At 43.9% G+C, this 24,791-nt stretch overlaps 2 protein-coding genes across 2 annotated transcripts in view; one reads left to right on the top strand and one right to left on the bottom strand.

Annotated features, from left to right (window-relative positions):
• Nucleotides 1-269: 269 nt before the first annotated feature.
• On the top strand, nt 270-11,832 carry LOC134504902 (cholesterol side-chain cleavage enzyme, mitochondrial-like). Its single transcript, XM_063314337.1, has 9 exons — nt 270-559; nt 4,169-4,324; nt 5,030-5,229; nt 5,629-5,832; nt 5,997-6,157; nt 7,768-7,934; nt 8,929-9,007; nt 10,301-10,495; nt 10,768-11,832. The coding sequence occupies exons 1-9, from the start codon at nt 270-272 to the stop codon at nt 10,888-10,890; spliced, it is 1,575 nt and encodes a 524-aa protein (XP_063170407.1). The 3' UTR covers nt 10,891-11,832.
• A 2,554-nt stretch (nt 11,833-14,386) lies between these two features.
• The window catches only part of CCDC33 (coiled-coil domain containing 33), a 110,061-nt gene continuing 99,656 nt past the window's right edge, over nt 14,387-24,791 (bottom strand). Inside the window, exons 20-26 of the mRNA XM_063314215.1 lie at nt 21,460-21,655; nt 20,086-20,174; nt 18,984-19,115; nt 18,804-18,891; nt 17,629-17,753; nt 16,330-16,416; nt 14,387-14,936 (exon numbers count right to left, since the gene is read on the bottom strand). Of these exons, the coding sequence (XP_063170285.1) occupies nt 14,769-14,936; nt 16,330-16,416; nt 17,629-17,753; nt 18,804-18,891; nt 18,984-19,115; nt 20,086-20,174; nt 21,460-21,655 (885 nt within the window). The 3' untranslated portion in view covers nt 14,387-14,768. The remainder of the gene's footprint in view (nt 14,937-16,329; nt 16,417-17,628; nt 17,754-18,803; nt 18,892-18,983; nt 19,116-20,085; nt 20,175-21,459; nt 21,656-24,791) is intronic.

Below are 24,791 nucleotides of genomic sequence, written 5' to 3'. Positions count from 1 at the left end.
CTCTTTGTGATGTGTGTGTGTGTGTGATTGTGTGTGCACGAACTCTTATTTGTTTTAAAAATGTAATGGGAAGATAGGCTAGGATTTCAGAACTAACCTTATTGGACCATCTGCATCCTTGAACAAACCATCCCGTGGCAATAAGAATCACAGTTTGGAGGTCTCATATCATTTTCAAGGACCTTTGTCTTCAGTGCTGATTTCTGAGTTCTCACACCAACCCCCCTCCTGAATTTTTTTCTCTTTTTTCCCCCTCCTTTGCTGTGGCAATGTTACCCAGGCACTGTCCATTCATTCCTGCTTTGGGCATCTCCAATCATTTACGGATCCTATTCTATCCTGAAGATGCATCCAGCCCTGGCTTTCTCCAAGTTCATACAGCTGCCAGGGAAATACGTTCACCTCCTCTCCAGGGAAAAGAACTGAAGCCATTCAACGATTTGCCAGGAAATTGGAAAACCAGCTGGTTTAATCTGTATCAGTTCTGGAAGGAGGATGGTTTCCACAATGTTCATAACATTATGGTGGAGAAGTTCCAAACCTTTGGTCCTATTTATAGGTAAGGGGTCTCTTAGGTCTGGTGCAATCCTGCTTCCTTTCCCAAACTTTTTCCACTCTTCTTCCTCAAACCAGAAAACTTTGTTCCGGTTGTACAATGTTGATCAGAATGGTTTGCAACGTTAATAGACTGGCTTTTTTTCTTGCCCTAAATTACTGGCTGTTTTCCTCTTGAAGGTTGCAATAATTCTCTTTTCCTTCCAGGTGTCTCCTTACCTGCCTCTGAGCCGTACGTTGATTCCTGCTTGTTTGTGTAAAACATTCCTCTACTAGCCTTTACCTTATGTGATTGCAGGGGGACACACAATATTTAAAAATAACATTCTGATTCAGAAAATGAGGGGATCGTTCTCCCAGATGGACATTCAGGATCCTTGAAGAGCAATCAGTTCCAGCAACTAAAAAAAAAACCTGACTGAAGGTTTTATTTTGGGGGTGCAGTGGGGCTTTGCAACATCACACGTTTTGTGCTTGGGAAGAGCTGTGCACCTGATCATCTGTAACACCCCTCTCCCCTTATTTACCTCTTTTTCATCTCTCTTCTTTGATGTTATCTCCTGAAGATACAGCTTATCACTAAGAAATAGAACAGACCTGCAAACTCCGGCAGGTTTAACTGTCCCCAAGCTCTGTTGCAACAGTGATCAAATAGCCAAAGGCTCTTAAACATACTACAGAGAGAAAGCAGGCAGGCTTAAATTACAGCAAGCATCTGTTTTGAGCGCAAACATTCCCTGTTCAGTCTCTGCATCTTCACTTCAAAAGGATGCAAAGGGAACGAACTGTGTACAGCCTCTGGGTGAAAGGGCTTAGCACACAGTGAAGACCCATGCTTCGTATGCAAGTAGATTTCAGTGCTCCACAATCTATTTGTAGGTTGACTGAGTAAATCAGGGCAGAGATCTCTGTGCCCTTGCAGTACACCTGGATGGAAAAGCACTGTGGAACTATGCGCAGGTATCCATGTCTTGCAACGTACTAGAGTCAAGGGGCAATTGGACTTTTTATCTTTACTCTTATTTATATTATTTATTATTGTAATTTTATACTGTATATTTTCTGATCGTTGTTTTAACTGATTGTTGCAAACCGCCCCGGGTCCCCCGATGGGAGGAGATGGGCGGGGACAAATTAGATAAATAAAATAAAAAATAAATAAATTGCCCACTGTGGTATTTACTAACTAGCACCTGGAAGTATTATTGTTTCTAATAATGCTAATAATTATTATTAAAATTAATTACTAATTTCCTTGCTACTGAATTGCTAATTATTGTTAGAAATTATTATCTCTAATAATTACAGTCTAGGAAACATGGGAGAGCCAATATGGCGTAGTGGTTAAGGCATCAGGCTAGAAACCGGGAGACTGTGAGTTCTAGTCCCGCCTTAGGCACGAAGCCAGCTGGGGGACCTTGGGCCAGTCATTCTCTCTCAGTCCTAGGAAGGAAACAATGGCAAACCACCTCTGAAAAACCGTGCCAAGAAAACTGCAGGGACTTGTCCAGGCAGTCTCCGAGAACAGATTTTTTTAAAAAAGGAAACATGGAAGGGCATTCTATTCCTTGTGACAGGTGAGATTGTTTTTGTAAGATTGTTTGCCTACTGTTGGAAAACTGCAGCTGGCTTGCATTTCAGCGCAGTGAAGTTCTTTTGTTGAAGCCCAGAGGTGGAGCAGCCAGAACAGAACGCTAGATTAAGCTGGAATAAGGCTGAGTAATGTGAGGTTCACCGTGCTGTTGGAACCCAACCATTGTCTGAGCATCTGGTACAAACCAGGATAATATAAGAAGCCATATCTGGGTTTATCTGGGTTTAAGCTACTGTTGGGGTTTGGGGTCCATCAGTGTCTATGGTTTAGTTTGTTATGGGAACCCAGCCAAGGTGTTTCAAAGTTGACTTTCTGCAGTGCAGAGTTAGGGTTGCCATGACTACCGATTCTCAGGGAATAAGCCAGCCTTTCTCAACCCTTTGACCCTGGAGGAACCCTTGAAATATTTTCCAGGCCTTGGGGAACCCCTGCCCGTTCAGGCTCAAAGAGAGGCCAGAGGTTACAAAATTATTACATTCGTTTCATGCGTAGGCCTGTCTAGATGCGTGAACAGTGTTCTTAAGCTGAAATTAAAGAATGAACCTTACCTCTTTCATGTGAAGTTGCTTGGAACTTTGAAACAATTTTTTTAATGAATCGTGATCTCCCAGGGAACCCCTAGTGACCTCTTGTGGAACCCGAGGGTGCCACGGAACCCAGGTTGAGAAACCCTGGAATAAGCGGTTAGGACTGCTATCTTCTTCAATATATCTGAAAGGCAATATTGCATATACCCATATTTCATCTGCCCACATATCATTTGTTAGGAGGGATTTTTTTTTAATCTATGTTTTACGATGGGATTTACAACCCCTGTGTTGCCCAGTGAGACATAAAGAATAGAATATCATTATCTACAGTGGGGGCCTAGATTCGATTTACCATAAGACACCCCCCCCACTATTTCTCAGCTGTTTGCTCCCTTTATGATATGTCCACAATCTCTGAGCACAAAGAAGGGGTGATTATGTTGGGCAACAGACTTATTGTTTGCCAGATGCCTACGGCCCCATTCTTCCAGGGGCTCAGGCTAAGTACATAGCCCTCCTTGGCTCTAACATTGCCCCACAAATTGAACTTGTGAAGTAGATCAGACTGAGGGTTAATGATTGTGAGGGTTCTTTATTTTCCAAGCACTGGACACCCCACCATGTAGCAGATAAATGTACAAAATCTTTTATTGTAGCACACGCCTTTCCTGCTGCCCTGGGTTCCCTCCACCCTCCTAGGCTTTGCAGGTTGATGTAGCCATGTAAATATGTCTTTGATGGTTAGTCCTTATAACAAATAAAGTTCATCAAGCAGCCTACAGCCTTTGCCTCCCCGCAAAGGTTCTTGCACTTGTTGGGATGAGGTGCTGCCCCAGCGTGGTTCCTCCTCTTCTGGTTGCCACTGAGCTCCAGGCCAAGCAGTGAGCCAAGCTCCAGGCAGGAATCACACCACAGTGGGCTGCTTACCATAGCTGGTGGTTCTGGCAGTTGACTGAGAGCTTCCTTGCTTGCCTGTAATCGTTGTACATTCCATTCTTCTCCTTCTCTCCTTCACACCCACACTTTTGTGGGCTAAGGCCCTGGGTAGGGTGAGCCTGCCTATGGACATTGGCACGTTCCTAAAAACGCCAGGATGTGGTTCAGTTAGCCAGACACCTGGAACACTGGCATGGATGCCTGTGGATGCTTGTGAGTAAACTGAGTAAGGGGATGAATGAAGAATGAATGAATGAATGAATGAATGAGTCCATCTCCTCTCAAGTTTCTGGGGCTGTAGATTTTTACTGCCCTTTGGGAGAAGGGATGAGCCGAGCCTATCCTTGGGAAAGTGGGGGTGGGAAGCACTGGGGAGGAGCTCTGTGAAATTATATGGGGCATTTCTTTCCCCTTCTCTAACCCAACACTGCTGATATTCCAGGAGAAAATCGGGCGCCCACGACCGCCTCAAGATTTCCCTTTAAACGACTTCAACCGGTTTCAACCATTCAGCGTTTAACCCCCAATAAGCCTGCCAATATGTTCTTCACAGGGAGAAACTGGGCAGTTATGAGAGTGTCAACATTATTGATCCCAAAGACGCTGCTATTCTCTTCAAATCTGAAGGATTGTACCCGGAGAGGTTCACCGTGCCACCGTGGATCGCCTATCGGGACTTCCGTAATAAGCCTTGTGGGGTCCTCCTCAAGTAAGAACCTGCAAGAAGTGATAGGATGGGCCCAGAGGTTGGCTGGTGAGAAAATTGCCACCAAGCAATAAAACGCCACTCCAGAACTCTGGGATGGGGCTGGAGATTGTTCAGAAAGAGGGGAATCAAAGCTTAATTGATCATGATGGTTATTTCCCCAAATTATTGCCCTAGGAGGGGGGGAGAGTATCTTATTTCTCCATTTCTTCTTCAGGTTGCTTTAGAATTTCTTCAGAATTTCTTTTGCAATTGATGAGCTTACTTTCTTGTAGAGGCCAACAGATTGGGGTTTAGATCCGTTCTCTCTTGTGACATTTCTCTGGGCTGCTCACCTGTCCCTCTCTGAAAAATATGCCACGAGAGGAGTTCCTTGATGACAGTTCCCCCTTGGGATTTAACGGAAATATGGGGAGCCCAAAAAACCCATAGATGCATTGCCAGGGGGTCAAAAAAGTCAAGATGGGAGGTGCAACCACAGGATCGAAGCCTCATCCCTTTGTAGGAGAAGGTTGCATAAGGAAAGGAATCTAAATTACAAATACCAGGCCTTCCCCCAACCCCTGTACATTTCACTGACATTTTCACCCCTTTTGAGAACAATTCCTTCTCTACCAGCCTGAAGGAGAATAGCTGACAAGGTGGAGAAATTATGACTGGAACGGCCCTGGTTTCCATGCTGAATTTACTTTTTTTTTGGCTTTCTAGGAAAGGAGACAGCTGGCGTCAGGACCGCCTGGCCCTGAACAGGGAAGCAATGTCCCTCAAAATCACGGATAACTTTGCTCCCCTCCTGAATGAAGTGGGGGAAGATTTTGTCAAGAGAATGCAGATGAAGGTTGGCACCAGCCCACAAGATAAATGGACAACTGACCTCACCCATGAGCTGTTCCGTTTTGCGTTGGAATGTGAGTGGGAGGGAAGGGGCTGGACTGGGATGGGGACTTGGCTCAAGGATTAGCCAACCATGTCTTTTTTTTCTCCCCTCTTCCCCTCCTCCCATTTTCATTTACTCAACATACTATGCTTGGGTACTTTTGTGGGTATGCATAGGGGAGGGTGCTTTGCTGGATCTGCAAAGACAGCCTGTTAACTTCAATGTTCAGTGGAGTGTGCAAGACCATAAAATAGTGTGCCAACCCAGAAAATACACAAATTCAGTAACCTGGTTAAGAATGGACAGAACCATCTAGCTCTTGAGAAATAGAAGCGATGCGCAACACATTAATTAGATGGAGATCTCTGCCCCTGTGGGAGAAATGGTCTTGATTTTTTTATCCATCTTCCCCATCTCTCTCTTCCCACAGCTGTATGCAATGTCCTGTACGGTACCCGCTTGGGGCTTCTTCAGGATTTCATTGACCCTGAGGCACAGAAGTTCATTGATGCCATCACCTTGATGTTTAATTCCACCGCACCAATGTTGTACATACCGCCAGAATTTCTGCGCAGGATCAATTCCAAGTTTTGGCAGGACCATGTGAATGCTTGGGATGTCATCTTCATGCATGGTGAGTGTACCCGTGGTGGCTGTGGGATCCTGCACACTTCCAGATCTCACCCAGTGACCGAATAGAAAGTTGCTAGCCTGGTGAGAATTCACTGAACAAGTTTCCACAGTGATTTTATTGTTCCAAGCTGTATTTATTTGTATGTGTCCTCTCCATCTTACCAGCTGACAAATGTATACAGAACATCTACCAAGATCTCTGTTTCAATGAGAAGAGGGCCAAAGAATACCGAGGCATCCTGTGCAGCCTTTTACTTCAGAACAAGATGCCGATTGAAGATATCAAAGCCAGCATAACTGAGATGATGGCAGGAGGGGTGGACACGGTAAGTAAGGAGGGACCTAGACAGCTTCTTGTCAATAAGACTCTCAAAAAGTACCTGCCAAACAATCTATCCAATATACAAGACATCTATGACATTGTTCCTCTATTAAGGATTCATGATGTCCAAGGACTTTGGGAATTTCTACACTATCATTAGTCCTATTCCCTGCAACCCACAATCATCGGAACACCCACTGAACTCAAGACACTGAGAACAAGGAGCTAAGAATGTTGTTTACTCTTACACACAAAGTTAGGGTTTTTTTTAAAAAGACATCTGTTCCATCGTGTTTGATTCTCGGAGACAGCCTGGACAAATCTCTGCAGTTTTCTTGGCAAGGTTTTTCAGAAGTGGTTTACCATTGCCTCCTTCCTAGGGCTGAGAGGGAGTGACTGGCCCAAGGTCCCCCAGCTGGCTTTGTGCCTCAGGCAGGACTAGAACTCACAGCCTCTCAGTTTCTAGCCCGGTGCCTTCACCACAACACCAGACTAGCTCACCAGATGTTACTATTTGAATTTCACACAATGCAGCACTACACCAAACTGGCTCTCAAGTGCTGAAATCACTAAAATCCCTTCATTCTCATCCCATTCAAATTGCTTGCAGCCCACCCAGCTGCCCAGAGCTTTAAGTTGCCCAGAGTTGTTTGCCTATAGGTGCGTGGTGATAATAAAACCAAATAACAATAATAAACAAACACCAGCCCTGCCAGTCCTTACTTCACCTGTGGTCAAATGTGGAGCCTGTGAGAAGAAGCTGCAAAGCCAATTAAACTTTAGACCAGCCTTTCTCAACCTTCTGACCCTGGAGGAACCCTTGAGATATTTCTCAGGCCTTGGGGAACCCCTGCACACTCAGGCTCAAAGAGAGGCCAGAAGTTACCAAATTATTATATTCGTTTCATGGGTAGGTCTGTATACATGCATGAACAGTGTTCTTAAGCTGAAAATAAAGCATGAAACTTACCTCTTTAATGTGAAGTTGCCCGAATTTGAAATAATTTTTAAAATAAATTGTGATCTCCCAGGGAACCCCTAGTGACTTCTCATGAACCCTAGGGTGCCACGGAACCCTGGTTGAGGAACCCTGGTCTAGACATTCTAAAAAACTCTGAGAATGAGGAAGAGAAACAGAAGTCTCTTAACGGAAGAAAAGTTGGACAACTCTAGGACAGATTTTGGTAGAATGTTACAGGCAACTAATTAGTTCCTTCCTCGTAGGAATCTTGATGTCCCCTTCAAATTGTTGCTTCAGTTCTATTCAGTTTTTTTAAATAGAACCTTTGAGGAATCGGTGGCCTTTGCATTCTGCTGGTCATTAAACAACTCAGGGCATTCCTCTGGTCACTGAGGGCTTCCTCAGTTCTCTCTCTCTCCCTCCAGCAACTCCAAATATTCTCCAAACATTCTCTCCCTCTGCTAAACAAGGGAGGTGGCCTCTCTTCCTTGCTCAGTTGGTCAACCAGAAACACAAAGAAGGCCCAGAGATGCTTCAGTCGAGTTAGGAACCCTGAGCATTGTGCATTCAAGGAAGCACATGCATTCTTGCAGGGGTGGCTGAGAAGGCACCCTTAAAGCACTAATTGCCCAATATGGCATATTTTCATTCAGACTTCCATCACACTCCAGTGGGCTCTGTATGAACTGGCTCGCGTGCCACACCTTCAGGAACAACTCAGGTCCGAAATCTCTGCAGCCAGGACATCTTCCCAGGGTGACCTTCTGAAGATGATGAAATCCATCCCGCTCCTCAAAGCAGTCATCAAAGAAACCCTAAGGTAGCATGGTAGCTCACTTGCTGGGGGAATTCTGGGAGTTGAAGTGCACATGTCTTAAAGTGGCCCAGCTTGAGGAACCCTGAGCTACTCAAAATAAAGCACTAATATAATCAGAGGAATTACAGAGTTTATAATTATTGTTTAATCCTATGTAGGGGGATATCTGTTCAGGGCTAAATCTAACTCCCTTGGGTTGGTTGACAGGGCCAGTTAACCCCTTTTTGGAATTCTGTAGCACGCCAACTCCACTGACCCAGGCAAATATTTCGTGGAAGCAGAGGTCCATTGAATACAATGGGTAAAGGTAAAGGTAAAGGTTTCCCTTGACATTAAGTCCAGTCGTGTCTGACTCTAGGGCACGGTGCTCATCTCCGTTTCAAAGCCGAAGAGCCGGCGTTTGTCTGTAGACACTTCCTCCGTGGTCATGTGGCCGGCATGACTAAACGGAACTCCGTTACCTGCCGGCCGAAGCAGTACCTATTAATCTACTCACATTTGCATGTTTTTGAACTGCTAGGTTGGCAGGAGCTGGGACTAGCAACGGGAGCTCACCCCGTCACACAGATTCGAACCGCCGACCTTCCGATCGGCAAGCTCAGCAGCTCAGCGGTTTAACCCGCAGCGCCACCGCGTCCCACACAATACAATGGGAGTTACAAATATCTGTGACAATTTCACAAATGGGAACTGCAGAGTCCCATTCATGATGATGGGGCATTAAGGATAGCCTAGAGCAGTGTTTCTCAACCTTGGCCACTTTAAGATGTGTGGACTTCAACTCCCAGAATTCTCCAGCCAGCTAGGAAGTCCACACATCTTAAAGTGGCTGAGGTTGAGAAACAACAGCATAGAGCATCTAGAAATGTTCTTTATCCATTTTGACTAAGCAAGGGAATTGCAGGGATGTGTAAAAGGCAACCCACCATCGTGGGATTTGAGCTTGAGTTGGAGAAATACTTTTTAGATCATAAATCTCTTCTTCCTCTGATTTCAGGCTCCATCCAGTTGCAGTGACATTACAGAGATATACAACACAAGAGATTGCCCTTCAAAATTACTATATCCCTGCCAATGTGAGTACCAGCGATGGTGGTGGTGGTGGTGGTGGTTTTTAACAATTTGCAAACCCTGCCTTTCCTCCAAAGTTCTGATGCTGGTGAAGACAGTCATTCACCTGAGATCACACAAGGAGCCTGCTACATTCTGAACCAACATTATTTCATACTTACATGATAGAAAACATTCTAATATTCCATATGCACACACATGCACACACTCTATTATATTATTATTAGAATACTATTGGAATGCATCTAATACACACACACAGACCCAGAAAATGCCCAGGCAAACACTGGGCAGATGATGTAACTCAATTCAAAGGTATTAACTGGAAATAATTTGTGGTACGTTGAAGCAGTTGGAAAGCAGCTGAATAGGCTTCCATTCTGCAGTACATTGATTTGGACTGATTGATTGATTGATTGAATTGCACTACTGTTTAAAAACACAACAGCTTCAGTTAATTCAGATTTATCAGAGTGGTCATCAGCAATCACCAGTTTGCTTTCCTATCCTAAACGGGCAACTTTTGCTGGCTTGGTGGACTCACAATTTTTCAGTCCTTTGTGTGCATTGTGTTTTCAAAATCTGAGGAGGGGGAGTACAAAATTGTTGAGCTAAGCCTTAGTGCTTGGCTAGGATATATTTTTTTCCTGACACTGCCATCTCGAGGAAGAATATAGGATTATGAATAAAGAATGAGTAACTATTCATTTATGAGTATCATTGAATCCAGCTTAAATAAATCAGTGCATATTAGTCTGTGACTATGTTCCATAGTGACTTGTATTGTCTTCTAGCATCACCTAATATATTGTGGAGGTAAGATAAAGCTTGTCCTCATTATTAGCATGTTGACACAAGGATGGTTGGATATATCTAGAACAGCCTTTTGTCAACTTTTTGACCCTGGAGGAACCCTTGAAATATTTTTTAGGCCTCAGGGAACCCCTGCACATTCAAGCTCAAATGTAGGCCAGAGGTTACAAAATCCAATTATATTGGTTTCATGGGTAGGCCTGTCTATATGCATTGTTCTTAAACTAAAAATAAAGAATGAAACTTACCTCTTTAATGTGAAGTTGCCTGAATTTGAAATAATTTTTTAAATAGTGATCTCCCAGGGAACCCCTAGTGACCTCTCATGGAACCCTAGGACTCCATGGAACCCTGGTTGAGAAACCCTGATCTAGAAGATGCTAGAAGTCATTCTTGGTGATACTACTGTCAGGCCTGTCTGGATACAACTCATCAACTCATAAAGTCTGATTGATCCCTTTTTCCACCCCATCTTTTCTTCACAGACATTAGTCCAGGTAGGACTCTATGCAATGTTTCGGGATTCCAGATTTTTCTCCAAACCTCTGCAGTTCAACCCAGAAAGGTGGCTTAATACTGAGGACTCCAAATATTTCAGAGGACTGAGTTTCGGCTTTGGGCCACGTCAGTGTCTTGGCCGTAGGATTGCTGAGATGGAGATGCAACTGTTTTTGATCCACGTGAGTCCAGTTCTGCCACCATCTCATAATGGAAGACACAGGATGGAGAAATACTGAGAGGGTGGGCTGGTCTTCTGTCTCACACATATACAGTATGTGTGAGAAAGTCCTTAGCTATCATTTTAGAAGATCGTATAAGAGTCATGATTTGGCAGATCAGGGACATCACATACTCTGGCCAATCGTTGCTATGTAGAGACAGGTTTTGAAGTTTGAGGCCCATGATCTGGCAGCCCCATGTGACTTCTTGTCATCTTTTCCTTCTCCTTCAGATGCTGGAAAAATTCAAGATTGAAATGAAAAGGGGAGTGGAGGTTGGTACCACTTTTGGCCTTATCTTGATTCCGGACAAGCCAATCTATTTGACGCTACGGCCTCATCATTCCCTTCAGTGAGCTGGGTGCAGTTTCCCATAAGCACCTGGTGCCTCTTTTAAAACCCTTGGAGAAAGGATGGGAGTTGCCTACCCAGCTCATACGGATCACATCCTAATGGCAAATGTTTACTAAATATAGAAATCAAACCAAGGTTGGGACAACTAATTTGCAGCAGGACATTTTGGCTCTCTGTCTTGTTCTTTACTCATGCAGTACAAATTAGATAAGAAGAAGATCTACCTGTGCATGTAGCACTGTACTAGATTTGATATTATTAGATTTAAGAACATGAGAAGATCCCTTCTCATTGGATGGAAGTACCTACTAGTTAACAGATGGTCCATCTCATCCATCTTTATGTTTTCCATAATGTCCAACCAGATCCCTTTGGGAAGCTTGCAAAGAAGGTATGACATTTATAGGGTCTCTCAACTCTTGATTTCTCTTCTTGAGCAATGGTAGAAGGCTACTTCTGAAGATAGAGGCTGAATTAAGTTGCCAAGGACAACTTTTGGTTGACCTCTTCTCTGTCCATTTCTCTAGTCCTTTATTAGAGACATCTCAGCCATGGCCATCACAACCTCCTGAGTGATTATGTATCAAATATGTGTGGCTGGATGAAATAATGTTCTCTTCCTGGTTTTGAGTCTCCTGCCAAATCGCCACAATGGGTGCCTCTATCAGACAAGGAAAACTTCTATCCGCTTCCTGAAAGACTGCCCATCCTAAAACCCTAGGCCAACATAGGAAATAATGGATGAGGAGCCCAAGTTTTAAAGTAACCATGGTTAGATGCCAGCACCTCCCTTGCTTACAGCTTACATCTCCACAATTTGTTTCCAATCAGGGTTTTTCTTTATGCTCAGATAAAGTTTGAAATTTAGTGTCCTGTAGCCAAGTCAGAAAACTAAAGTAATAATAAAGTCAATGAAAGATGACTGCTACTGACTCACTTTTCAAAATAGGGCCAATGACTTAACTGTTGGCTAAGAATGTAGATCAATGAGAACAGAGCTGGGAAAAATAAGCTCGTAACGCTCAACCATAGTTGAACACAAGGCACAAGCTTGTGTTGACCTCTTCTGTTTTCTGCTAAGTATGATTTGCTGGTATATGTGAACTCGGTACTGTGGTTAGCCTTATCTATGCTGTAAGGGAACACATTAGGATACAAAAACATGCCTGGAACTGGTTTGGTTCTCTTATCGCCGGTTAGAATGAATGACTGTCTGAGCTGACATGTCATAACGAGCCATGTTTTAATTGAAAGTGGAGGCAGATGCTTTTGCTAGAAGAGGAAACTGTCAGCCTTGCAAGGTAATTTAGTAAAGAAGCATACCCAGAACTTCTAGCTTTGTTGTAAAGTTACATTAAGAGAATTTTGCAAGTCTGAAAGTACATCTCTCTCCTGCCCCCCTCGCCTTTACAGCCCAAGAAACTAGGGAGGGTCCCTTCTGAGACATTTACCACACCCCCATTCCTGCGGCGGGCTCAGCTGCCTCTTATCTGACTGTTGCCTGTGTCTCTTCCTCCTGCCTCCCAAGGTCATTCCCACTCACAAGCTGAAAAGGCTGAGATACGGTATATACTTGTGGATAAGCCCATCTGCAGATAAGCCAAACCCAATTTTTGGTTTGTATTTTGGCACCTAAAATTCTCAGCTTATCCATAAGTAAATAAGGTATAATACTGATGTATGATTTTAATATTACCCAGAACACAGGAAACACAGACACTGGTTTCCATTCTGCAATTCTTGGCTTCCTTGGTGCTCCTCCCCATTCTGATCATCTCTTTCCTCTCAGGCAAATAAAGAATCGTTAACTTTGCAAGTATCAAAAATTACAAAACAGGCACCAAGACTGCAAGGTAGTTTCACAGAGAAGTCTGTTTTCAGCTCATCTCCCCAGGAAAGAGGTATATAACTTGAAGTATATATTTTGCAATAGATATTTTGTCTTGCTATGAAGTAGGTAGGATTCCAGGATCTTCCAGAGCAAAGTCAAAGGGTGTGGACTCCGATGACTCTTGAGTTGTGTTGGTGAATGTGGTTTCTGGGAAGGATGGAAGAATAGAAGTCAGAACTCCATGCACTGCTGCCTCTTCCTTCCCCTCTGAGGACCAGCTGTCCCAGCCCAAACATCCTATGCCAAAGGGTGTGGACAGCCTTTGACCCAAGTCCAACTTCATAGCAATGCAGTGAAAGCAGGCTGAGCTGAGGACATGCTGGACAGTATTACACCACCACAACTGTGGGCAGAAAGAGGGCTTGCAATGACTTTCTTTCCACTGGGATCACTCCCACTCATTGGCTGAGGTCCAAGACATACTGTAGCGAGGGCTGGGTATACTTCAACAAATCAGTTCTGATGGGAGGAAAACTCCAGCCTCTTTCTCCTCTCTGAGGAATAGCAATGTTACAGCTATATCTCTTTACACAGAAGGGCATGGACAGCCCCCCAGATTGATTGTGTTTGGCAAGAACTGTCAGAACCCACAATCAAAGAATTGGTAAATCATTTGGTTGTGCTCTCTGCCATTGAATCAACGTAAAATCTGCATTTTACGTGGATGCATGAGTCAGAACCTTATTGAGTCAATTGTGTCGGATCCTTACAAGAACTGCAATTTTCCCTGGCTGGTGGAGGAAAAAAAGAGAAAACATTAACAATGGGAAAATTGGGGGCTTCTGTTTGAAAGCATATATGGTTTTAGCTTTGAGACAGTGGAGAGAGAAGGACTGTTAAAAAAAACTTCCACTTAGTAGAACACCTTCATTAAAAAGGTGATTGGTTTCAATGGGGTTGATTTTTTAAAACATCCCCAAAAAGAGCAACATGGTTTAGAAAAATCTCAGATAGAAAACAAGGTTGGCTTGGAGCATTCACCCCCACAAATTACCAACACAGAGATTAAACACTTGCGTCTACCCTAGCCATTTATTTCCATGTTGGTTAAAAAAAATGTACTCAGGACAATGTTCCTTGATCACTTCTTGTCCTGGTTCCTCCACCTTTGGAAATCTGGTCTACAAGGGATCCCTGAAAGGACAAATGTGGCTCACAGCCCCACCACCCAAAGTTGTGCAACCCTGGCTTACAAGTGTGGCTAAGAAGTATCACTGACCAATAAGCAGATTTGGTCCCACAGCTGACTACTTCTCTGCGACCTTCCCTGACTTTGCATGTTTCTCTTCTTCACCCCCTCTCCTTTGCTTCTCATCCTGTGGATAGAGGGGAGGCATGTCAATGGGCTAAGAACAAACATTCTCTTTCAAATCCAAAGGCTGGACTCCATTCCCAAATTCCTACAAATTCTGACCAAATTTGTTTCCTTTCTGATTCCCCACTTTCCCTTTTGGAGGATCATGCCCCATTGTTGAATTCTCTCTGTGGTGTCTTAATGGTAACCTTACATCTTTTCTGGTATGGTAGATTTAATTGGAAGCAGATGGGAGGGTCATTTTTACTGATGGGGAAAAACACAAAATAGGATTGAGTCTTGAGCCACAGAATTTCCAGGATCCAAGTCCTTCCACACTTTGAGTGTCAACCAAGGCAAGTTTCAAACCCATCACCTTTAGAAAGGAAGAAAATGTGCTTTGGCCACTCAGGCAGGCCAACCTCGTGACAACACAGACTGAAAGGTCCATCTGAGACAGTAATAAAAGGGAGAGTGGAACTGCAGATGGTCCTCTTGCTGAAGGATAGATGTGTGCAGGTTGTGTGGCATATGCTTCAGTGATGGACACTGTCCCATCCCTAATGCTGGAGGAAGGTCCATCTCCCTGTCTGGTTGACTTCAGTGTGAAGCTGTCCTTCACCTAAGGAAGCAAATCATCTTGGACTGGTCCTTCACACATGGGTATCACCTTTGAAGACCCCCAGAAGGTTTATCTAGCTTTCCCTGGTAGACTGCTCCTGTTGTTTATGTCCATTGCTCACCAGAAAAATATCATGAATTATGGGCGAGGATGGCGATCGGACAAACCCAAGCTCATTTTCAAGTAGACGACTGCTGTAATTCTGCTTCTCTCGACCCCAATTCTTGGCAGAGTCCTCCAGCTGTACCAGAGAAGAGAAATGCTTACACACTTAGAGCAAATTATTACACACAGTACATGCTTTAGCATTTGGTGGCTGGCAATCAGAACTTTGTGTATGGTTAAGGAGCTGGACAAGAAGCTGAGAGATGTTGACTTCTTACTCTTCTTAAAGTGGGTTGGCCTGGGTAACTCAAGGCCAGTCACTCTTCTCAGCACAACCCACCTCACAGATTGTTACTGGGAGGGAAATAGGAGGAAATGAAATAAAATTATGGACACTGCCTTGAGCTGTCCAAATAGAGGTGGGATATAAACTATCACCAGCACAGGGCATTTGGGAGCATTGGCCAAGGTACCAATCCTAGCAGAACTCATTTTTGCTTTAAAAACCATAATTTTAGACTTCTTCTGCGCATTGCCAGGGAGTTGAATTTAGCTATCAGATTTATTGCCCTTCATCGTCTAAAGGGCAAACAGATATAAATATAATATTGTAAAACCAGCCCTTCCTGGTTCTGATGCATTTTTGTATTTATGTTATTTCATTTATATTAAAATATATATCCTACTCTTCTAATGTTGATGCAACAGAGTAATAGCAATTAAAATCAACAAAAGATCACAAAAATTCCAAGGGGGGAAAATTAGAAAATATACTGAAATTGGCCAACGCCACGCCTAAAAAAGAAAGCATTTGTAATACATGCACTTTTGATTAGAGAAGTAACTTGGAGAAGTGCAAATTCAGATGAAATGGTTCTGGAATGAAGAAAACCATCCAGTCATGGTGATGTCAAAAACCATAGGTCAGCCAGGCCCTGGAAATTAAAACTAGGAATCTGAAAGCCCACACAATTTCCAAAGATCACTTCAAATGTGAAAGCAATGACTATGGGTGATGTGGAGACATAAATTAGATGGAAAAGGCCAACAAAGCCACACACCAAAGACCCTAATAGTTAGTACCAGTTATAAATCAATGCTCTATTTCAGTGTTTCTCAATCTCAGCAACTTTAAGATAGGTGGACTTCAACTCCCAGAATTCCCCAGCCAGCCATTCTGGGAGTTGAAGTCCACTCATCTTTAAGTTGTCAAAGTAGAGAAACACTGACCTACCGGATCCTTAATCCATGAATAGTAACTGCTTTCTAGGGCAGAATAAACCAGGGATAACAACTCTGTGACTTCCATGCATGCTAGGAGAATTCTAGAATTCTGGGAGCTGAAGTCATCCATCTTAAAGTTGCTGAGCTTGAGAAACACTGCACTAATTGAGCTTGAGAAACACTGCACTAATTGAGCACAGATTAACACTGCCTGGATTTAACTCTGGCCTCAGGAGAACGTTTAGGGAGGGATCATATCAAAACTTCATGCCAGGGGAGATTTCAGGTAGGGAAATCACCATTACCTGGTGTTCCAAGGCAAGGATGCGTGCCTCAGCCTTCTCCAGTTTTGAAATCAATGAGAGCTTTTCTGTGCCGGAGGAAAATGCATCCTGGGGGAACATAAATAAGGGTTTATGGCTCAGGAATGGAGGAGAAAGCCAAGAAATAAAAATAAAGGCCCATTTGGCTTCTGATTACAAAGTGCCCATCTATTCACTTAAAGGAATCCGATGGTGGGAAAAGTGTCCACTGGAGACCACAGTATGACTGCCTTTTGGAGCAGACCCATGGGAAACCCTCTTTTCAAGTGAGAAGCAATGTCACATGAGTTCAGGCAGTTGAGAAGTGGGATAGGTGGATGGATAGTCAGAACGTAGATAGATAGAGGATGGATGGATGGATGGATGGATGGATGGATAGATGATAGATAGATAGATAGATAGATAGATAGATAGATAGATAGATAGATAGATAGATAGATGATAGAGAGAGAGAGATGGCTGATAGATGATAGAGAGATAGATAAATGATAGAGAGATAGATGATAGAGAGATAGATAGATAGATATAGATGGCTGATAGATGATAGAGAGATAGATGGCTGATAGAGAGATAGATAAATGATAGATAGATAGATAGATAGATAGATAGATAGATAGATGATAGAGACAGAGATGGCTGATAGATGATAGAGAGATAGAGAGATAGATAAATGATAGAGAGATAGATGATAGATAGATAGATAGATAGATAGATAGATAGATAGATAGATAGATAGATAGTTGAGAGAGAGAAAGAGAAAGAGACAGCAGCAGGAGAAGGAAAAAACAGAAGATACTGTAGAGGGATAGAGAGAAGATAGAGAGATGGATGGATGGATATACACAGGTAGTCCTCAACTCACAACCATTCGTTTAGCTACTGTTCGAAGTTTGATGGTGCTGGAAAAAGTGACTTATTACCAGTCCTCACACTTATGACTGTTGCAGCATCCCTGAGGTCACATGATCAAAATTCAGGCACTTGGCAACCGGTATGTATTTACGATGGCTGCAGTGTCCCAGGATCACGTGGTCACCATTTGCAATCTTCTCAGCCGGCTTCCAACAAGCAAAGTCAATGGGGGAAGCTAGATTCGCTTAATGACGTGGCAAAAAAGATCGTAAAGTCAGGCATGACTCACTTAACGACCACCTCACTTAGCAGTGGAAGTTCTGGTCCCAATTGTGGTTGTAAGTTGAGGACTACCTGTAATTAGGTAGATAGGTTAGAGTGAGAGAGGGAGGGAGAGATAGAAATGGTTATTGAGTCAGAGGGTCTTACTGGTAATGCCTGCTGCTGCAGTATGATGGGTGAATGAAAAGAAGATTTCCCCAGTTCATCTCGTAGCCTCATGTTCTCCATCAACAGGGTGGGGAAGATATCTTTGGGCCAGTCGTCACCTGAGACTGAGAACAGGGAAGATACGTGATGTTCAACAAAAGGAGTTCACTGGCTATTAAAAAAAAGAAAAGAAACAAACCAAGATCCTCACTAGGATTTGAGGACTGCAAATTCCAGGCAACCAGATGGTTGTAAATGTTTGAGATCTCCAGGTAATGCTCACAGACACCCATTGTAATGGCCAGTAGGAATAACCCTGAGGAACACGAGGAAGAGCCACAGCCAGGACAACAGTCAGATAAAAGAAATTTGAGTCCAGGGCAGAACTGTAACCTGAGAAAGCATCTCAGACAACACCCTCCCTAGTCTCCTTGAAGATAAAGGGAGGCGGGGGGGAAGCATATTCAGACTTGCAAGATTCTGTTACTGTAACCTGAGAATAAAAATAGTATTAGCATTCATAACCCTGATTTTCTAGTCTGGTCTATCTTGAAGGGCTGACCCCCATGTAACTGCGGACACCTCTCTTGGTTGTATTACATGCCATAATAGTCCAAAGTTACATTTGGTGAATTGTGTGAAATTAAAATAGTAACATCTGGTGAACCAGTTTGGTCTAGTGGTTAAGGCACTGGGTTAGAAACCAGGAGACCGTGAGTTCTAGTCCTACCTTAGGCACAAAGACAGCTTGGGAACCTTGGGCCAGTCACTCTCTCTCAGCCCTAGGAAGGAGGCAATGGCAGACCACTTCTGAAAATCTTGCCAAGAAAACTGCAAGGATTTGTCCGGGCAGACTCCGAGAATCAGACACAATTGAACAGATTAAAAAAAAAACACATCTGGTGGTTCTTCAGAGGACTGGTGTTGCTCCACCAGGCCTAGGAAGAAGCATTCCAGAGGACATTTTGCCCTTCCAAGATCTGGGGTCATCTTTACATCATAATCACTGTTCCCATTCTTGAAAACAGAGGGAAGAAATTGCAGCTCAATTGCCAGATAATTGGACCACTGGAATCCATGGGAACAGAAATGGGTTGCCTGGCCCTCTTGTTCAGAATGGCCACCAATCCCTTGGAAATGAAGAAAAGAAATTGCTTTGCTTGTGGTTTACTTACCAGCCCTTCTGGATACATCTCCAAACTGGGCTTCTTTGAACTTCTTCTTCATCTTCTCTTCCAGCATCTTCTCCATTCCCTCGATTACCTTTTGTGGAAATGGAGGAGTATAACTGCAGGAAAGGCCCTTTCGCTCTTTCCTAAGGACCTCCCCGAAAGTATCAGATGGTAGCCCTGCACCTTTTCCTGCTGCCTGACGGCATCCTCAAGGGTTTGCATCTTGGCTATCTTGGCCTGGTACTTTCGAAGCACCATCTGCTGCTGCTGGTGAGCTCTTTGCAGCATCACCAAGTCTTTCTCTCGGTCATTTTTCTGATGGAAGGGAAAAAGGGAGAGGAGAGGAACCCATCAGTCTGGGGTCAGGACCACTTCCCCAGCATGCATTTGGGACAAGCATGGATCAGAGATTGTTCTGGGGATTCAAAGAAAGATCCCATACCAGAATGCCCAAGTTGTCCTGGAATGGAAAATCCATGTGATTCCACCAAAACATTCCCTAATAGAAGGATCTTCAAGCAGTAAATTGGCAACATTTGTGAATCTTCTTTGTAAAAATCCACATAAATTCAGAGGACACTTCCTTCTGGGCTACCAGACATAAACTCAGGAACTCAAGAAGACATGCATGAGCCAGGAGTCCTCCTTAAAAAGTTCATAGGAACCAGTTTCCATGGAGGTTGGGTGATTTGTCTACCTCCAGGATTTCAGGCAAAAAAGTAATTCTCATTACCTGGTTCCAAACATTATGTCAGTTAAAAATGATGCGAGTTTCTTTTGCTACATCTGCAAGTAGCCTAAGATTTCTGGCTGCCTGCTTCCTGATAGTTACCATCCATTTCCCCAGATGCCATGAAGCAACGTTTCTCAACTTTGGCAGCTTTAAGATGAGTGGACTTCAACTCCCAGAATTCCCCAGGCAGCATGCCGGCTGGGGAATTCTGGGAGTTGAAGTCCACCCATCTTAAAGTTGCCGAGGTTGAGAACACTGCCATAGAGTATTGCATTGGGGCATTCTGGGAAATTATGACCCACCAGCATGCATCTGGTGACAGCTCACTTTTCAGCATTTTTACTCAGCCTTCCATAGGCCCAACACAACAGTAGGCATTAGGGTTGCACAACTTTCCTATGTATTACATATTTTTAAAAATGTAGATGGGAGGAAAAACTGCTATCTTCTTCTCAAGGACCAATGACTAAATTAAGACTTAGCTGTCTCCTCAAGTTGGAGAAGGCAAGACCAATGCAAGAGGCAGCAAGAGAGAACCCCAAGAATGCTTACCCGAATCAGTTCATTTTGCAGCCTTTGTATCCGATCCTTCATCCGGGCCATCTCCCGAGCCCCAGAAGATAATTTTTGCTTGAGACCCACTAAGAAAAAAAACTCCATTGAAGGTAGTCAGAGTTCTACCAACCCAATGGTGGATACCCTTTTTAAGTTATCTGACATATTAGTCATAGAATTTAAGCAATGGGCTAATATTAAATGAGGCCATCGGTTCAGCCAGCCTGGTATGTATATCATCCTTCCCCCACTTCATGCCCTCCAGATGTGCTGGAACTGCAACTCTCAAAACGCCCAGCGGGAGTGGGGTGGGGGGAGAAAGTTTAATGGTGTATCACGGGAAAGAGCAGGGATGGTCTCTGGTGTCCCACTCCCCAGTGCAATTCTTGTTGCAACCCCCATTTCCCCAACGTCTTCCCCAAAGAAAGATTGGACCTGACTTGTAGGTTTCAAAAATACCAACATGGATCAACTCAGCACTAAATGGAAACTTTTCAGTTAAAAATATGACAGGAGTGGGAAGGGCAAAGAGAGGAAAGGAGAAACTAGCAATGATTTTGCAGGCTGAGCGTCAAGACCTAGATAGGTCCTAAAGCTAATATGCTCTGCTGTATACAACTGTCTAGAAGTGTGATGATTCATGAGTTCAGTTCCTGGTAGAGGGTTAGAAGCCTATAGCATAAGATCTGGCCATGTATGTCTGGGTCAGCCCTTCAAGGTAGACCAGACTAGGAAACCAAAGTCATGCAGGCCAATGCTACTTTTACTGTAGTTACCTTGCAGGTCTGAACGCTCTTCCCCCCTCCTTCCCTTTATCCCTTTATCTTCATGAGAACTGGAAGGGGCAGGTCTTGTCTGAGAAATTTTCTCAGATTACAGTTCTGCCCTGGACTCAGATTTCATTTATCTGAGCGTTTCCTTGGGAGCAGCTCTTCCTCCTGTCCCTCAAGGTCCTTCCTTCTTCCCATTACAATCTGACAAGTCCCAGCAAGAACTAAACCGGTCCCATACTGTCTCCTCATGATCAATATAACAGGCAGAGGACAGAAACTGGGCCATTTTCATAAGCTGGCCTGCTTCCTTGGGGGAAGTGTAGGCCATAGCAATTTCCATCTAGACCTATGAGGACATTCTGAATTCAATAAATGTTCCTGTTTGAGCAGAGACGATGGGATGACATTGGCGGTCTTGCCATTTGTGCACCCAAAGTGAACTTTTGCAGGGAGAGGTCCTTTGCATGGACAAATGTAACACAAGTTTTCTAAGAAAATTAAGACTTCTGGGATGCCTTCATTCCTTTCCTTCAAGTAGACCTTTTAGGGGCCCTTCCCCCAACTGAACGGGCAGAAGGGGAGGAGATAATTCCCTTACGTATTCTGTCGACTATTTCTGCCTTGGTCATGACATCCAGGTCAATGTCCTGAAAGAGGGCCCGGCCAACATCCTCATGCAAGGAGAGAGTGCGCCTCAACGCACTGTTTTCCGCCTCCAGCGTGGAAATATGACGGCGCAAAGACAGGATGTCATCCGCCATCTTTTGCAGGGCTGCGCGGTAGTTGTCTGTTTCCTTTCAAAGGAAGGGAGGAAGGAAGGAAGGAAGGAAGGGAGGGAGGGAGGGAGGGAGGAAGGAAGGAAGGAAGGAAGGAAGGAGACAAATAAACATCAGGGATACACTGAACAAATCTATACAATTTGATCTTTTCATCATGGACCTACTTGCTTTTGGACCAGAACCTTCTATACTTACTCAGCATCAGTTCTATCATAAAACCATCACATGCATTACATACAGTATGGGTAGGAAATGAAATGGTGACAGAAAATGCTCAGCCTCTGGCCTGTTCACCCTTCCCCATCTGCCCAAGAGCACAGCAGTCGAAGCTTTGGATCTGGCTTTTCAGGCCCCACTACCAACTGGCACATTTCTTGGATGCCAAAAATTCCAGGGGTTCTTGAGGATGCTGCATCTGCACTAACACCCAACGAACTCATTTTGACCAGACGTTTATCTAGCCCAGGATTCTGTTTCCTAGAGCAACAAAGCAGATTATGATGGGGAGCTGGCTGGCAAGATCCGAAAGTGGCAATGGCCCCTTCGGCTGGGGTTCTCTAATCAATGATATTCAAAGGCTCTGGCTGAAAAGAGGACATTTAGCCACCCCCGGGAGCTTTATCCTCTACAGAGTTGCCCAAAACTATCCTAAGAAGCAGTGTTGGGCACCACTGCTTGGGGCAGTGAATCCCAGGGTCCAGCTATGTCTGATCCTCTCTGTCTCTGTCTGTCTCTATATTTGTCTGTCTGTCTGTCTGTCTATCAATCATCTGTCTATCTATCTATCAATCATCTGTCTGTCTATCATCTATCTCCTATCTTTCTATCTATCATCTGTCTATCATCTCTCATCTGTCTGTCTTTCTGTCTATCTATCATCTGTCTGTCTATCTATTGTCTGTCTGTCTGTCTGTCTATCTATCTATCATCTATCTCCTATCTCTATCTATCTATCATTTATCTATCATCTATCTAGATAGATAGATATACCTATCATATATCTCCCAAGGAGAGAACAACACCCCCACCAACACAAGCAGGGCAAGCCATGGTCTATAAACTGAGAGCAAGACCCCCTCCCTCTTTGCGCTGAAGTTGCTGCCTAGTCTGGCAATGAAACGTCTGCAAGAAAACAACAAGGCTCAGGGAGCACCCAGGACTCCACAGCTCAACCCTGAGCTACAAATATTCGCTTCGATTGGTACCCGCCCCCCCCTTGGTTTGGCCTCAGTCTCTCAACGTCAGCAAGAATCTGCAGGTTCCCCCCTCTAACCTTGGCTGCATTCTGCATCCTAAAGCAGCTGTTCAGCTCAGCTTCTAACAGAGGCACATGTAGCCTTGGCTTTTAGTTGTAAACTACGTTAGATCCCCCCACTGTCCTCCCAAGTTGCTGCTGTGCAAATGGCAAGAATTGTACCTTCAAACAGGTCTGCTGGTTCCCTGTTTGGAGGGCTGATTCTTTTTCTCCCTCCCTTTTGCCTTCCCAGTCACCATCTCCGGCTACTGGTTGTTAACAGCATTATTGCGGTAGTTATTGAAATAAAATAAGAGGGGGGAAAGGAATAATAGTGGTGCTTCAGTGCAGAATACATTAAAATAAATTAAACACGACCTCCCTCCCCCCCGGAAAAAGCATATAAAGAGGGAAAAAAGAGCCATCGAATAACTATTGATAGCAATATAAAATGAATATAAAGCTTATGGTTAAATCCAGACGACACAGACACACCGTGTTTCATTAGTTCTTTTTTCAGAACAAAGAATTGCATTGTAAGCACAATCAAGATTGCTGGAAAGCAGAACACAAAACAGAGAAAGGAGTTGCCCACTGTGAAAATGCAGACTCTGCTTCCTAGCGCAGATCCATTTCTCACTGCATTTCCTCTTACCACAAATTATTCTTTTGTGGATTTCTTGTGACATGGGTTCATGGGAAGAAGGAAGAGTGCATGAAAAGAGCAGGGAGAAGGTCTGGTGGTTGAACAAATGCGTCTAAGAACTGCCTTGAGCTGAACATGAAGTCAACATCCTTTGCTGGCGTTGCTTCCCATCACATTCAAGTATCTTTAATACGGTCTTTGACCAGCCTTTGCTTCCCATCAACAGGCACTCGGAGATATACTGCCTCCAACTCTGGAGGTTCTATCCTCAGATATCCTGCTCAAGAGCTGCAGGTGGATCTCAGGATTGTCTAAACCTCCATGAGAACATCAGAATGGGTTTTGAGAGAACAAACAGCCAGTTTACCCCCGATTGTAGTCCTTCAACTCTGCAAATGCAGGATGATTTTTCACCAATTACAAATGTTAACCCTTTGACCCTGATTTTGGGGTGGGGGTCACCTGCCTGCCATGCTTGCAGTTTGCATGGCTAAAATGGAAAACAACACTGAAGAAATAAAAACAGAAATGCAGAAAAGGCATTTCTCAATCCCCTCCAATTCTCCCAGTTTGGGATTGAATTGTATTCTTCCTTTAAACTGTAGTTTAGCCCTCCTTTAAAGCCTGCATGCTTAGCACCATCCCAGATCAGCAAAATCCTTCTGGGCAAGCAGGGAAATTCAGCACACCTGCCCAGGTAAAATTGCAAAATGAACAGGTAACCTGTTACTGGGAGCAGAAAAAGGAAGCTGTCTTGGTTTGGGACTGATGCTGCAGCCTTAGCGAAGGATGGCTGTGAGACCCTGGCAGACCTCTTCCTATGCCAAACGGTGACCTTCCGAAAGGGGTGACCTTCTGCATTCTCGGCCTTCCCCAAATCTTCAACATGACATCAAGAGATAAGGCTGGTTTATTTGTTTATAGACCAAGGAGACTGATTTCCTGCACTTTGAGGGTGATGCCTCCTTTAGGACAAGGCCTCCGCCTGCCAAAAATTGTTGGGTCACCCTGGCCATACCGACTGATTGCTTGAGCACCCGAGTGAAAACCCTTGATTTCTTCCAGAGAGAAACTGACACATGGGCAGAAAGTTTGACGCTGGAACAACCTTCCTCCTGACAGGCTGTCAGGGGAAATATGTTTCCTTATTTCTTTTTTTTAATAGTAACTTTTATTAGGTTTCAAGAGAAGAATAAAAACCACAAAAAAGCAAAAAACTACAAAGAAAGAAAAAAAACTAAAAGAGTGCAGAAACACAAGATAAAATTTTT

The sequence above is a fragment of the Candoia aspera genome, chromosome 13 (assembly GCF_035149785.1).
Source record: "Candoia aspera isolate rCanAsp1 chromosome 13, rCanAsp1.hap2, whole genome shotgun sequence".
Classification (NCBI taxonomy): Eukaryota; Metazoa; Chordata; class Lepidosauria; order Squamata; family Boidae; genus Candoia; species Candoia aspera.
This window is presented reverse-complemented; position numbering and strand designations above follow the sequence as displayed.